The sequence below is a fragment of the Hyperoodon ampullatus genome (assembly GCF_949752795.1).
Source record: "Hyperoodon ampullatus genome assembly, chromosome: X".
Classification (NCBI taxonomy): Eukaryota; Metazoa; Chordata; class Mammalia; order Artiodactyla; family Ziphiidae; genus Hyperoodon; species Hyperoodon ampullatus.
Window position 1 is genome coordinate 129,328,500 of NC_136913.1, and position 14,832 is coordinate 129,343,331.

Here is a 14,832-nt window from a genome sequence, read left to right on the forward strand (position 1 = left end):
GTCGCCCTGGCCCTACCTCGCCGGCTGGCGGCCCGGGAGCCCAGGTGGGGTTCGGGCGGGGCGGGGGGGAGGACCCGGCTCCTGGCCGCGCGCCGCCCTCCCCGCCCCCCACCCCACGCGCGAGGCCTTGTGGGTAACGCGGGGCGCCAGGTGACAGCTAATGGCGGCGGCCGCCTGAGCCGGGCGGGCGGCAGACCGGTGCCGCCAGAGGCGCGCGGCTGGACCTTCCGGGGCGCCGCTCCCCTCCCGACGGCGGCTTCCCCGTGGCGGCGGGCTCGGCGCGCCATGGACAGGCCGGCGGCGTCGGCGGCGGCGGCGGGGGGCGGCGAGGGCGGCGGGGGCCTGGGCCCGGGGCCGGCGGGCGGCAGGAGGCCCCCTCGGGTCGCGGGGGCCCCCGCCGCCGGCTCCCGGCAGCCCAGCGTGGAGACCCTGGACAGGTAAGCGGGGCCCGGCCGCCGCGGCCTCCCGGTCCCCGATTCCCGAGGGCCCCGCGCGAGGCCCGGCTGCCCCTTCCTCGCGCGCCGGGCCGAGGCCAAGCTGGGGCGTCCCCCTCCCGCGTCCCCTCTGGAGCCCCGGGAACCCCCGCCTGGTCCCTGGGGCCCGCACCTGGCTCACTTCCGCCTCGCGCCGGAGCTCCCCGCACCCTGAGGGGCTTCACAGGTGTCAAACCGCGTCCCAGGCCGCCTCCTACTGCACCTTGGAGCCACCTCGGCAGCCCTTGCCCCGGCCACGAATCGTTTGGGAGGAAATTTCACCCCGGCTCCCCTTTTTTAGCGTGACCTTGCCTCGTGTGGTCTGAAGACCCAAATCCCGCCGCCGCTGCTTGGGGTCTTTGATGCTGGGGTTGGTAGGGGGCAGTTGGGGGACAGAACCCCGTGGGTGTCGGGCTGGCGCAGATAGAGGCAAAGATACCCTCATTTGAAAAGCTGGGATGGAAAACTTCCAAACTGCTCCTGATTCGAGAACACATCATCGTTTACTTTCAGTTCTTCACACTTTGAAGGAACCGGTTCATTGTTTTCACAAACACGTAAGGCTACTGCTTCTTAGGCAGTCTGAGAACTAAGATGAATCAGTTAGAAGCACAAACCGACCAGATCCAACTGGGAGGGCCACCCTGACACTCTGGACAAGGGGTGGGTGATCCCATAGCCTGGAACATGCAGCTTTTCCACATCTTGGCCATTTCGCTGACGCTAAAGTGCAATTAGGCGAGACATACTGTTGTAACGCCACTGGGTCAGTTTCAGATGCTGGTTCCTGCCTGTCAGAGTCACACCCCTGAGCTGAACTTTTGGGAGTTTCCAAAGGCAGAGGAACAACAAGAAACATTCCCTTTGTTTCTACCTCAGTGTAATTACAATGTATTTTAATAAAGTAATTACCCAAGTGGTCAGCTTCACTGAAAACTAATCACAGTCAAGACAGTACGTGGAATGGTCAGGGTTTCACTCATCTGCAGATACTCTGCAATGTATGAGGGCTTGGAGAGTCAGAGAATAATGCCCGACGGCTTTTGCTCTCTGGCTTACCATCTAGTGGAGAATACAAACAAACCAGCCATTGAAATCAAGTGTGATAAGTGCCAGGGTGGAGGTACGCTTGGAAGTGCTCTGGATGTGGTGTGCGTGGGAATCATCTGAGAAGCTTTTTAAGAACTCCAGGTGGCCAGACCCCAGTCCTGAGGCTTCTGATTTAGGAGGTTTGGGTGTGAGGCCCAGGTGTTAGAATTTCTCAATCGTGATCCGCTGCCTCAGTTGTGATCCACTGCACTGTGGTACACGGAGGTGGGATATTCGCTTCAGTTTTTAGTGGCAGGACGGGGGCAGGGGACGCTTTTTGGCCACAGGAGTGGAACGTGCAGCCATGTGGGCTGGATGCTGGATGTGGGGAACTGATAATAGAGAAGACTTGTGGGAAGGCAGGAGCTAGATCCTGAAGGGGCCTGTGTTCCTTCCAAGGAATTGTGCCTTTGTCTTCTGGGCCGATGCTTCTCTGCTCAGTTCTGTATAACCTGAGTCAGGATCACCTCCAGTGCTTGATTGAAACGCAGACTCTTGGATCCCACCCTAAATCTAATCCACCATCTCCTGGGTAGAGCCTGAAATTCTGCATTTTTAATAACCACCTTAGCTACAAGTAGGGTGGACTTTGTGGTCTCTTTGGCACCAGATGGTACAGGGTACTGGTCGAGCCAGTGTAATTATCAGTAGCATCCTTCTGCAACTCACAATAGTGTCTTGGTTCGGATGAGAAATTATATGGTCACCCTAGTTATGGGGGGCACAAAAGGATTTCCATCAGGGGAGCTACAGGATGGGGTAGGCATTTGAGAACAATTGCTGTGCAGTAGTGTTGTGAATGGACTGCAGGTGGGCCGTCTCACTGAGTTGGGTTAAGTTGGTTCTGGAAATGCTAATCTCTCAGTCATTTATTCTGCAAATATGAGTGCCTGCTCTGTGGCCGGCACTGTGTTAGGCCTGAGGATACAGCAGGGAGCACACACGCACAAATCCCCGCCCTCGTGGAGCATCTTTTTAGTGTGAGAGAGAGAGACAAAAGAACACGTCACACGTGTTCTATGTTAGGTGCTGGGGGAGAAAAGTCAGCTGGGAGCGGGTAGGAAGTGGTGGGGCTGAGCACTCTGGGCAGTGGTTGGAATTTTGTGCCGGGTGGTCAGGAAGAGCGTAGTTGAGAAAGGTGGCCTTTGAGTCACACCCCAGAAGAGGTGAGGGGCCTAGTCATGCACATATCCAGGTGGCAGCACAGGCCTGCGCTCCCTGAGGCGGGAGGGTGAGCCAAGGGTTCAGGGGTCAGCCAGGAGACCAGTGTCACCAGCAGGGAGGGAGCTAGGGAGACAGCAGTAGAGGACAAGCTCAGAGAGGTCACAGGGGCAGATGCTGTGGATTTCAGGACGCTCTCCACGGCTGCTGTGTGGACAACGCACCGGAAGGGGAAGGAGTAGAGTCAGAGTCTAGCAGGTGGGAGGCTGTCGCAGTTATCAAGGCGAGAGAGGATGGTGGCTGCGACCGGAGCCGTGGGCTGGAGGAGGGGAGAAGTGATCCAATTCAACATATCAGTTGAAGAAAATCTGCAGGGTAGAGCCAGTAGGGTTTGCAAAGATTGGTTGTCGGGTAGGAGAGAAGAAAAATCAAGGACAATCCCAATGTCTTCGGCTTGCGGAAAACAATGTTGCTGAGATGGAGAAGCTTCCACGTGGAGTGGGGTTAGGAAGTTAGCAGGCTCTCAGCCCTGGATTTAACAGTAATGAGATGTCAGTTGGATTTCCCAGAGCACATGTCAGAGAGGCAGTTGGTTTATTTAAGCCTGGAGTTCAGGGCTGGTGTCTGGGCTGGAGTCACCAGCATAGAGGTGGGGCTTAAATTCACAAGGCGGGAGAACACCAACAGATGATGGGCGTGTGGAAAAGCTAATTGGGATAGGGATGGGCAAGGTGCGTTCTTATGATACTTAGCAGATAAGAGTGACGAGACTCGGCGAGCATTCAGATGTGAGAGCGAAGTGGGGCCTGGGCTCCAAGGTAAACCCCAGCTTTGGGGCCTGGGGCCCCTGGATGAGGCTGTGCCTTGCCCTGACTTAGGAAACGTGAGGGCTGGAGGAGCAGTTTGCAGGCTGGGCGGCTGATGCTGGTCTAGACACGTGGAGCCGGCAGGGTCTCTGGGACCGACTAGTGGAGCTGTCTCATGGGTTCCTCGGCGTCCAGATCGGGGAGTCCAGGCTGCAGAAACAAAGCTGGGAGCTCCCAGACTGCAAGTGACTGTTGCCACCAGGAGTGTGGAGGGAGACTGCACTGACCAAAGAGCAGAGAGGGGAGAGGAGACGTGGCCTTCCTCCTCAGTCCCGTCGTTGTGACCGGCTCTGGTTCACGTTCTTCTTTTAAGAGACCCCCAGAGTAGACCTTGGCTCTGCAGCTGTGGCTCAGCCGTGGACCGTGGTCCCTCCCCTCTCTTCTGAATACCGTACTTCTCTTAATGCTGACGGAGCTGTGGGCCTGCGAGAGGATGTGGCTCGCTCAAGGTCACGGAGCTAGCTGGTGCCAGAAATAGGACCCGGAGCCAGGCCTCCTGTCTACCAGCCCACCATGCCACACTGTTTATAACTCTGTTGACCAGGATGCTTCTGGTTGCAGGTACCAAAAACACAAATCATTCTAGCTGCAGCCAAAAAGGAAGTGTGTTGGCTCCCATCACTGCTGCAGCCAGGGCGAAAGATGGTCGCAGGCACATTCAGAGCCAGAGTTGCAAACTGTGGATGAGGCTTCCCATCTCTGTTTTCTTCATGTCTTACTCTCTATCTCTGTGGGTGCCTCGAGGTGGTGGACGTGGGGAGTGGCCTCCGCCAGTGCTGGGGGCAGGTCTACACAGCTCCAGGTCCAAGAGGAAAGCTTGGGGTTACTCCCCTCCAAGTGGAGCAGAATCCTATGAAATGCAGAGGGGCAGCTCCCTACCGTGGAGAGAAGGGTCCTCATTAGAAGGAAGGGGAACGGAAGCTAGAGGATAACAGCAGCCCCCTCCAACCCACCCCGTCTGCGGTGGGTGAACAGGTGGGTTCCTGCTGTTAGATTTGCGCTGAGGCCCAGGTGCTGGCAGAGGAAAAGGCAGCTTGGCAAGAAAAGTATGGGAGAACCGGACAATAAAGGTGCCTTAGCCTTTAAGAGGAAACTGATATCCCTCCCTTTCCCCTCCTTCTTCCTCTTAGTTATTAATTGTGGTAAATAGAGTCTTGGTGTATGACGGGAATGTCTGCCCATTTAGCGAATGTTTTGACTTATATTTTCGGCCCCACAGATAACTACTAGGCTGCCCTGGTCAGAGAATGCAATTTAGATCGCTCGTAGAGCACATGAAATGTCTTTATTTCACTAGTTACGTTATTTTACACACTGCCTGGGGATTCCAGGTTTTTTTATCCTTCCAATACACGAGTGTGGATTTAATTAGTGATGAGATTTTCAAAGGTCTGGAACACTGTTTACAGTGAAAGCTACCTGCAAGGTAGACTTTCATAAGTATCTTTTGCCCTTTTACTTGATTTCTTCAGTGCTTTCATGAGTTGAGAGAGGAGCCTGGCCTCTGGAGGCAATTTTTAATTCCCTCAGTGCTTACTTTGCTTACGTGGTCCTTTAAGTCAGGTGAGCACAGCCCGACCACTTACCAGCTGTGTGACCTTAGTCAAACGCTAGGGCCTTAGTTTTCTCCTCTGTAAGGTGGGTCACCGTGAGGCTCGGGTGAGGCTGTGTGCAGAAATGTGTTGAACATTTGAGAGCAGCACACAAGCGCGAGATGCCATTTTCTCTGCGTCCTTGTGTTCTCGTTTAAGGCAGTGGCGAGCGTCTGTGGCGCTGGCCTCTGTTTCGCCCTGTGGTTCGGTGAGTTGGTCACCGTTGGTGGTACCATATCCTGGAAGGACAGCCCCACCACTTTCTGACGGGCCATGTCACCACTGCACCTCAATTTTCTCATCCCAGAAACCTGTTGGCTCGTCCCCGTTCTGCCTTCTTATCACATGTGGTTGTCAGGCTCTGATATCATAATGGACTGGAAGAGCCTTTTGTAAGTTGTCAGAGCACGTACAGAAATGTAAGGTCTCATTATTACTACACACAGGACATAACTTTTCTAGTCTGTTCTTTTTAAAATCATACAATCAGCTTTGCTCCATTAAGAGTCACTTTGATTCACTTGAAATTACATCGTTTTCTAGATTTAAAACCACCAGCATGAAAGTGATTGCATTTTTGAAAAGCATATGCTGTAAGATAAATATTTCACTTTAGAATTTATTTTCTACTTACATTAAGAATATTCACTCTATATAATTGTAATTGAGTGATATTTTATTAAATGCTAGAAAATAACATGCTTAACTGTCTGAGGCCTAGAATCTTAACCTTAAAATAAATTGGTTGATTCATTTCAAGTCAACCTGGAACCTAATCTTACTTCCTAGTGGTCAGTCGATATTTCAGTTCTTATATTAAATGTAAAGGTAACCAAATAGTCTAATTAAAGTTCATTCTCTAAAAAAAGAAATGTACATATATCCCTAGTCAGTGCTCATTTTTCTCACTCAGAGGCTATGTCTTAAAATATTTTAATTGCACTATTTCTTTTAGTCCTACAGGATCACATGTTGAATGGTGTAAACAGCTTATAGCTGCTACAATTTCTAGTCAGATTTCAGGTTCAGTGACATCAGAAAATGTATCCAGAGATTACAAGGTAAGCAGAATTGAGTCCTTAATTCATTTTCAATATGCTAAGTAGCCAAGAAGCATTGCAGTTTTAATTCGAGTGAGACTTTGGCCCCTTGATGCTCACCGGCCATTTCCTTGGGAACAAGGGTGAAAGGTTCTCTGTTGTTAGAGATCTGAACTTTAGAAGAGACATTTTTACCAGTATCTAGTATATGTGATCATAGTTTTATAATTGAGAGGAAAAGCTGACTTTAGATTATGATCATTCTTTTAAAAATCCAGATCCATTTTATTATTTTATTATATATTGTATTTTTAGATTTGATTATAATAAATGCCTATATTTTCTTTATTAGTATTCTGAATTTCAGAAAATGTCTGATAGATAGTATTTCCCTAACTTCACAATTTGTTTCTGTATTTATGTACTACCTATGGGTTTTCAGCATTAATATGTGATACTAGAATGCAAAAAACTTGCAAAATCTCAGGAATGTTGTATGGGCAGCCTCATTTTTTAGTCCTTATTGAATTGAGAAATCTCTTCTTGTTTATTTTAAAAGTTGGATTCCCTGCTTATTCTAAAGTTAAGAGTGATAAGCTCCTTGTCAGCAGAGACTGGGGCTCTTTTTGTCACCACTGCTCCCCCAGCACGATCCTGGAACATAACAGGTGCTCAATAAATTCTTGTTGAATCAATTAACAAATAAAACGCTTGCGTGCTCCATCTTTGTTAAGGCTAAAGACTAACTTTGTTTTAATGTCAAGAAACTATTAACAGGTACATTAAGTGAAACCATGTTTACATTTCAGTAGTACAGTTTGCTTGAATTGAGGATTCAGTTTATTATAGTCATTTTTGCCCACTAGTAAGAGAGAATAGATTTTCACAAGTATGTATGAATTACATTTTAGTATCCTGTCCTACCCTAGGTCAACGGCTCTCAAAATCAGTCCTTGCCAGGCATCAAATCTTACAAAGAGTTCAAGAGCTACGATAACGATCTTAAGTCATTCTTAATAGCTGTCCGTGTTGAAGGGCTCTAGCCTCACTTTCTCTTTAGCCCGTCCTGTAACAAGTGCAGAAACTGACTCCAGGGGCTGTGTAATTGAGATTTGGCTATGGTGCTGGACTTGCTTCGTCCAAACCATTGGATGCTGTTGCTTATGCCTCCCAGAGGAAAGCATGGCTGGAGATGAACAGAAATTGGATAATATGGCCAGCCAGAAGAGTGGCAGTATAGTTCTTGATAGGTTTCTCCGCTATCTGGTTTCCATATTTGCCCACGTAGGAGGAGCTGGGGCTCCTGTTCCTCAGAACCTGACTGGGCAAAACGTGACTGCTGTTTCCAGGTGGGAGAAGCATTTGCTGCATCACCTATGCCTCAGTGGCTGGTCACTGGGCAGCTGCTGACCCCACTGGTCCCAGGCGCCCTCTTGCCCCACGTTAGCGGAGAAACTGCCCTACTGAGTGGAGAGGCTCAAGGACCCATATTGGCAGAGAATAGCTCTTAGACCTCGGATTGATTTTCTTTATGGACAATTATGTGTTAACTGTAAGGTTTTCATTATGGTTGAATAGTTGTTAGTGCTGTGTGGGTTCTAGAAAAGGGTGGTGACTGTGTGCATAGCTGTCTAACCTCTACATTAATAGATAAGACTGAATCTATACTTTAACATGAAGCAACTAAGGTTTTAAAAAAAATTTTTTAGTTTATTTACGAATTTTGTATAGCAGAATTAGCTCGTGTTGGAATGGTTTAACAGATGGTATTCAGAGAAAAAGAAGGCTTTTCTATATTTTGTAAATTGAATTTTAAGTACCTACATCAGATCATTGCTAAAGCTTTAGATGAATTATTGTAAGAGAGCATTTTTTAATCATTGTCTTTGTTAGATTCGCCCTGTAACCAAGTCTGCAAATTGGGTGTTAAATTTATAATTCAGGAGTTGTTATGTTTTCTTCAAGGAGAGAGTTCTTTTAAATAATAAAAGCATAAAATATTTCTAAACCACAGATAATTTTACATGCTATGTGTAAAGTAGTTCTTAGAATGAGGGTAAGCAGCGTGGGCCTTTGGGACACCTCTGGCATGGGAGCCACGCATGGGGTTGGCCCTGAAGAAGGTCCAGATACAATTCCTTGAGGATTTAATGTGCAGTCATCCGTTGATAATATTTGAAATTATATATTGTGCAAATATCTTATTTGAAATACGCACTCAACTTGGGGGTTAATTTATTATAGGTTAAACTCAGTGTCAGTAATGAAATGGGAGCAGATGTTTCTGTGGAGCAGAGCCCTTGCACCTCGATTTGGAGCGCTGACTGTGTTCTCAGTTGTAGGCTGCAGCAGCAGCCTCATCAGCCCTCTAGCACGTGCAGCACTCTATGGTTTTGTAATACTCTTTTGACATATCATCCATTTACTTCTTAAAACAACCCAGTGAGATGGCTTTTATTATAATCATCATTTAACAGATGAGGAAAGCAAGGCTCAGAGAGGTTAAGTGACTTGCTTAGTATCATGCAGTTAGACTTGGGGTTTGAACCCAAGTCATCCTATTGAAAAGCTAGAGTGATTTTTAAAATTTTGTACTGCCTTCCTGTTCACTGTTTTTCAAAATGTGGCCCTTGGGTGTTCCCGCACCAGCACTCCCTGGGGTGCCTGCAGAAATGCAGCTTCCATGGTCCCCGTCCCCTCAGTGAATCAGAATCTCTGAAGGTGGGAAACAGTGTGTCTCATGCATTTCTTTCTTTCTTTTTTTTTTTGATGGTGTATTGTTACTTATTTTTACAAGATTGGGATTATATCCTACACATTATTGTTAAATTTGCTTTTTTAAAATTGGAGTGTAATTGTTTTACAATGTTATGTTGGTTTCTGCTGTACAATGAAGTGAATCAGCTATGTGTATACATATATTCCCTCCCTCTTGGACCTCCCTTCCACCCCCCACCCCATCCTGCCTATCTAGGTCATCACAGAGCACAGAGCTGAGCTCCCTGTGCTATACCACAGATTTCCACTAGCTACCTATTTTACACGTGACAGTGTATTTATGTTAAACCTAATCTCCCAATTTATCCCCTTCCACCCCTGTGTCCACACGTCCGTTCTCTACATCTGCGTCTCTATTCCTGCCCTGGAAATAGGTTAATCTGTACCTTTTTTCTAGATTCCACATATATGCGTTAATATACGATATTTGTTTTTCTCTTTCTGACTTACTTCACTCTGTATGACAGACTCTAGGTCCATCCACCTCACTAGAAATAACTCAATTTCGTTTCTTTTTATGGCTGAGTAATATTCCATTGTACATATGTGCCACATCTTCTTTATCCATTCATCTGTTGATGGACACTTAGGTTGCTTCCATCTCTGGGCTATTGTAAATAGAGCTGCAATGAACATTTTGGTACATGACTCTTTTTGAATTATGGTTTTCTCAGGGTATATGCCCAGTAGTGGGATTGCTGGTCGTATGGTAGTTCTATTTTTAGTTTTTTAAGGAACCTCCATACTGTTCTCCACAGTGGCTGTATCACTTTACATTCCGACCAACAGTGTAAGAGGGTTCCCTTTTTTCCACACCTTCTCCAGCATTTATTGTTTGTAGATTTTTTTTTAATTTTTTTTATTTATTTACTTATGACTGTGTTGGGTCATCGTTTCTGTGTGAGGGCTTTCTCTAGTTGTGGCAAGTGGGGGCCACTCCTCATCGCAGTGCACGGGCCTCTCACTATCGCGGCCTCTCTTGTTGCGGAGCACAGGCTCCAGACGCACAGGCTCAGTAATTGTGGCTCCGGGGCCAGCTGCTCCGTGGCATGTGGGATCTTCCCAGACCAGGGCTCGAACCCGTGTGTCCTGCATTGGCAGGCGGACTCTCAACCACTGCGCCACCAGGGAAGCCCCTGTTTGTAGATTTTTTGATGATGGCCATTCTGACTGGTGTGAGGTAGATACCTCATTGTAGTTTTGATTTGCATTTCTCTAATAATTAGTGATGTTGAGCATCCTTTCATGTGCTTCTTGGCCATCTGTATGTCTTCTTTGGAGAAATGTCTCTTTAGGTCTTCCATCCTCATGTATTTCATCATTCATTCATTCATTTATTTAATTTAATTTTATTTCATTTTTGGCTGTGTCGGGTCTTAGTTGCAGCCCGCAGGATCTTTGTTGCAGCATGTGGGATCCTCCGCTGTGGTGCGTGGCTCCTCATTGCAGCGTGCGGGTTCCAGAGCCCATGGGCTCTGTAGTTGTGGTATGCGGACTCTCTAGTTGTGGCCTGCATGCTCAGTTGTTGCGGCGGGTGGGCTTAGTTGCCCCGCAGCATGTGGGATCTTAGTTCCCCGACCAGGGATCAAACCTGCGTCCCCTGCATTGGAAGGCAGACTCTTAACCACTGGACCACCAGGGAAGTCCCTATTTATTTCGTACAATAAATTGTAAAAAGTTCAGCTTCCCTAGGTTTATATCTGTTGAAATTGGTGATGAGACCATACATTTCCGGTACATTCCCACAAACCTGAATAATTAGCAACTCATGTTAGATTTTAGAGTACAATTGTTTTATTATTTACCCATGTCATAAATTGACAGTTAGCTTAGGGTCAGATCACCCAAGGTGTGGTAAGAATATCACTGGAATCACATGAGATGAGTTTAGATGATATCCCCATGGACATGTTTTAACAGTTATGTAATTATTTTAATGTGTAGTAGGAAACCTGGCACATCAGACTTGTGATTTAATGGATATTATTGCTTAAAGCCAGGCGAAATATGAAAAAAGAGTGGATTTAAAGTCAACATAAAGGGTTTCCCTGGTGGCGCAGTGGTTGAAAATCTGCCTGCCAGTGCAGGGGACACGGGTTTCGAGCCCTGGTCCGGGAAGATCCCACATGCCACGGAGCAACTAAGACCACACACCACAAAGAAGAGTAGCACCCACTCGCCGCAACCAGAGAAAAGCCTGCGCGCAGCAACAAAGACCCAACGCAGCCAAAAATAAATTTTAAATAAATAAATAAATAAAGTCAACATAAAGATAAATACTAATATTACTACAGGTGATATGCATATAGCAAACCAGACTTGTAGAGGTGTTATATAAGATGACAGAAGTTTGGAAAACATTGTCCCTGTTGAAAGAGTAGATAGCTATTATGTGGATTATGGATTAACTAAATTAATAAATGTATGCCTTAATGCCAAGTCATCCTGAAGATTTACCTGATAATTAAGACTACTAGAAGAAATGTAATAAAATGTTTTGTTTGCCCACCCCCTTACTACTAACTCAGTTGCTTCCATTTTTAACAGGCTAAGAGAGTACAGATCTCTCTCTTGAATTTGTCAAAACATTTAAGAACAAGATCTGAATGTAATGTTCCAAAGATTAGATGAAAAAATACAGTTATAACTTGTAATGAAATATTTTTAGGAACTATTAGCAGAAGTGATACAGTTGATCAGCTTCCATTGTTTGCAAAGCAGAACTAGGCCAAGAAGAGCGAACATGGTGGAGTAGTACAGACGGTACTGGTTAGCTTTGTGACCTTGTATAACCTCTGAGTGCCTGTTTCCTTTTGTGTAAGGTTAAGAGAATTTGGTTTAGATTTGAAGTCTCTAAATTCCTTTCTTTCTAGAACATTCTTCAATTCTGTTTTGTCCAAAAGGATTTGATTCTGGCCAGCCTTCAGGAAATTAGGACACTATAGTTTTAATGTGATCATACTCTTTCCTCTGGCTCCAACATCATCGTCATCAATCATCATCATCACCACCACCACCACCCCTCTGTCCCTCTCCTCCTGTTTCTCCTACTGTCATCCCTGCACACACATTAGCTAGATCTCTTCCATAAACATTCTGAAGAAAAAGGAGAAAATGGAGAGAGTCCTATACTAAATTTAATCATTTAATAGGTTAGTACAGTGATTAAACTCTGGATCCTAAACAAAAGTTTCCAGAAGGGCTTTGGAGGGAAGTGGGATGCAATGTGTGGGAAAGCCTTCATTATGCTTGAGCTCGGTCTTAGTTAATGCTTCTTTTTTTTTTTTTTTTTTTTTTTTTTTGCGGTACGCGGGCCTCTCACTGTTGTGGCCTCTCCCATTGTGGAGCACAGGCTCCGGACGCGCAGGCCCAGCGGCCATGGCTCATGGGCCCAGCCGCTCTGCGGCATCTGGGATCTTCCTGGACCGGGGCACGAACCCGTGTCCCCTGCATCGGCAGGCGGACTCTCAACCACTGTGCCACCAGGGAAGCCCAATACTTCTTAAATTTAGTACTAGTCTAGAAGGAGGGAAGCTTGAGCACGATCTTTTCAAATCCATGACCATAGTCCACTGTTAATAGCTTGGCCTCGTGATCTGTTTATTAAATCAGAGTTTGCAAACACAGATGTCTACAGGGTATAGCTAACAAGCTAAACAGACATGGCTGTGGAGAACTGGAGACTGCAGCATGTCCCCCTAAAAACAATTAAATTACAAAAACAACCCTGCTACTGCCTGTTGGAGCAATAGGCCTCCAGTTTGTAACCACTGTAATGTCAAAGTACTATCCTATCTCTCAGGATTACTTGTGGAGTAGAATTATTTCTTAAAAATATCAAGATTTGGGCTTCTGCTTCTGGAAAGATGGAGCAGATGTACTTTTTTCTTATTTTTCACTCTCAGTACAAATAAAAACCCTGGACATTATCTATAAAATAGACGTAAGAATGCCTTGAAAGGTAGAGAGAAGAAGGCAGACTAGTTAGGGACCTCAGGACCTAAGGAACGACAGGGTGGTGCTATCCCTGGGTTATGTTTTTGCCATATATAACCCAGACTTGTTGCTGAAGAAGCCAGCAACCCAGAAATGCCAACGGGTACAGACAAGAAAAGCCTAGTCTCTCTAGCCAAAGGACAGGAAGGGGGCACCCGAGTAGAAAGAAAACTTTTAGACACTAACCACTGTACTCTGGCCCCACACCCACCCCGCCAGCAAGGCCAAGCGGGGAGCCTAGATTCCACTGTTGCCAGGCTGTGGCAAGGCACAGTGACCCCTGCAGCTGTGGTGTCAGAGGCCTGGTGGAGAGTCAGGACTTTCACTGCCGCCCACTGGCAAGGAGGCCACACCTCCACTGTGGTTACAGTGGTATCAGTCATGAGTGCTCCTGCCACTGCCAGCTGGGCAGGTATGGGCAGAAGCCTAACTGGGAGCTAGAGCTCTCACCCCGACCCAGAAGTAACTAGGAGACCTCTGTTCTTGGATGGCAGCGTTGGCCAAGAGGGGAACCTGGACTTGTACCCACACCTGGCTGTAATGAGGCAGTGCTCACTGCCCCTCTTCTCCTGGAGCAGCGGCAGAGAAAGCAGCTACAACAGAAGGGTTACATAGGACCCACACTCTTATAGTATTCAAAATGACCAGATTTCCACTGAAAATCACTCATCATACCAAGAGCCAGAAAGATCTCAAACTGAATGAAAAAAGAGAATCAGTAGATGCCAAAACCGAGATGACAGATGTTAGAATTACGTGAAAAAGATTTTAAAGAAGCCATCATAAAACTGCTTCAATAAACAATTACAGATCTGCTTGAAACAATGAAGACATAGAAAGTGAGAGACAAGAAACAGGAAAGTTTCAGCAAGAAAATATGAGATAAGAACCAAATGGAAATTTAAAAACTGAAAAATATGATAAAGAAACAAAAAACGAAACCAAACAAACCACCAAACCCTCAGTGGATGGGTTCAACAGCAGAATAGAGAGGACAGAGAAAAGAATTGGCTAAATCTTAAGGGAATTACACTGAGTAGAAAATGCCACTCCCAAGGGATCACATACTGTATGATTTCATTTGTGTAACAGTCTTCAAATGACAAAATTAGAGAAATAGAGAACAGATTAGTGATTGCCAGGGGCTAAGAAGGGGAGGGGCTGGGAGGGAAGTGGATGTGGCTATAAAAGGGCAACATTAGGTGGTGAGGAAATTGTTCTGCATCTTGGCTGTGTCAGTGTCAGGGTCCTTGTTCTGATATTGTTCTATAGTTTTATAATATGCCACCATCGGGGAAATTTGGTGACATGGTACACTGTACATGGAATCTCTTATTCCCACAACCACTTGTGAATCAACAGTTATCTCAAAATTAGAAATTTAATTTTTAAAAAGTCAAGATTTTTACAGACTGCTCAACGACTCTATATTGCATGTAGAATAAATTTTGATTAATATTTCTAACAACTCATGATATATCAGAAGTATTATTTAAATGGAGCATATAGTTATGTGAATAAAGATGTTAGAATCTGGTTACTGAAAAGGGTATCAGCAATTATCCTGTACTAGTTCAATTGCAAGTATGCTCATCCCTTTTGTACATGGCAGTTAGGGCCAGCATGCTTCATTGGACGGCTCATTGGTCACATTTCCTGGAGGGCTTTAGAGAGGGGAGAATGATTGTTTCAGGCTAGGGTTTGACAAAAGAGTCAGGCCAGGTTCAGGTGTGGCTTTTTTCCGAAAGACCAGGGTTGTATTTGGATGACTGGTTGAGATTTGTATTGGCCTGTCCTTGGCCTCTGGCTGCAGCCGGTGGTGAGGAATAAGTTGCGC

General features: G+C 46.3%; 1 protein-coding gene across 7 annotated transcripts in view; it reads left to right on the forward strand.

Moving 5' to 3' along the window:
- Positions 1–285: 285 nt before the first annotated feature.
- MTMR1 (myotubularin related protein 1) overlaps positions 286–14,832 on the forward strand; it is a gene marked incomplete at its 5' end in the record, with an annotated part of 71,091 nt that continues 56,544 nt past the window's right edge. For all 7 annotated transcript variants that reach the window (XM_079728172.1, XM_079728173.1, XM_079728176.1 and 4 more), the window contains 2 exons: positions 286–437; positions 6,137–6,242. In XM_079728172.1, coding sequence (XP_079584298.1) covers positions 286–437; positions 6,137–6,242 — 258 coding nt within the window. The remainder of the gene's footprint in view (positions 438–6,136; positions 6,243–14,832) is intronic.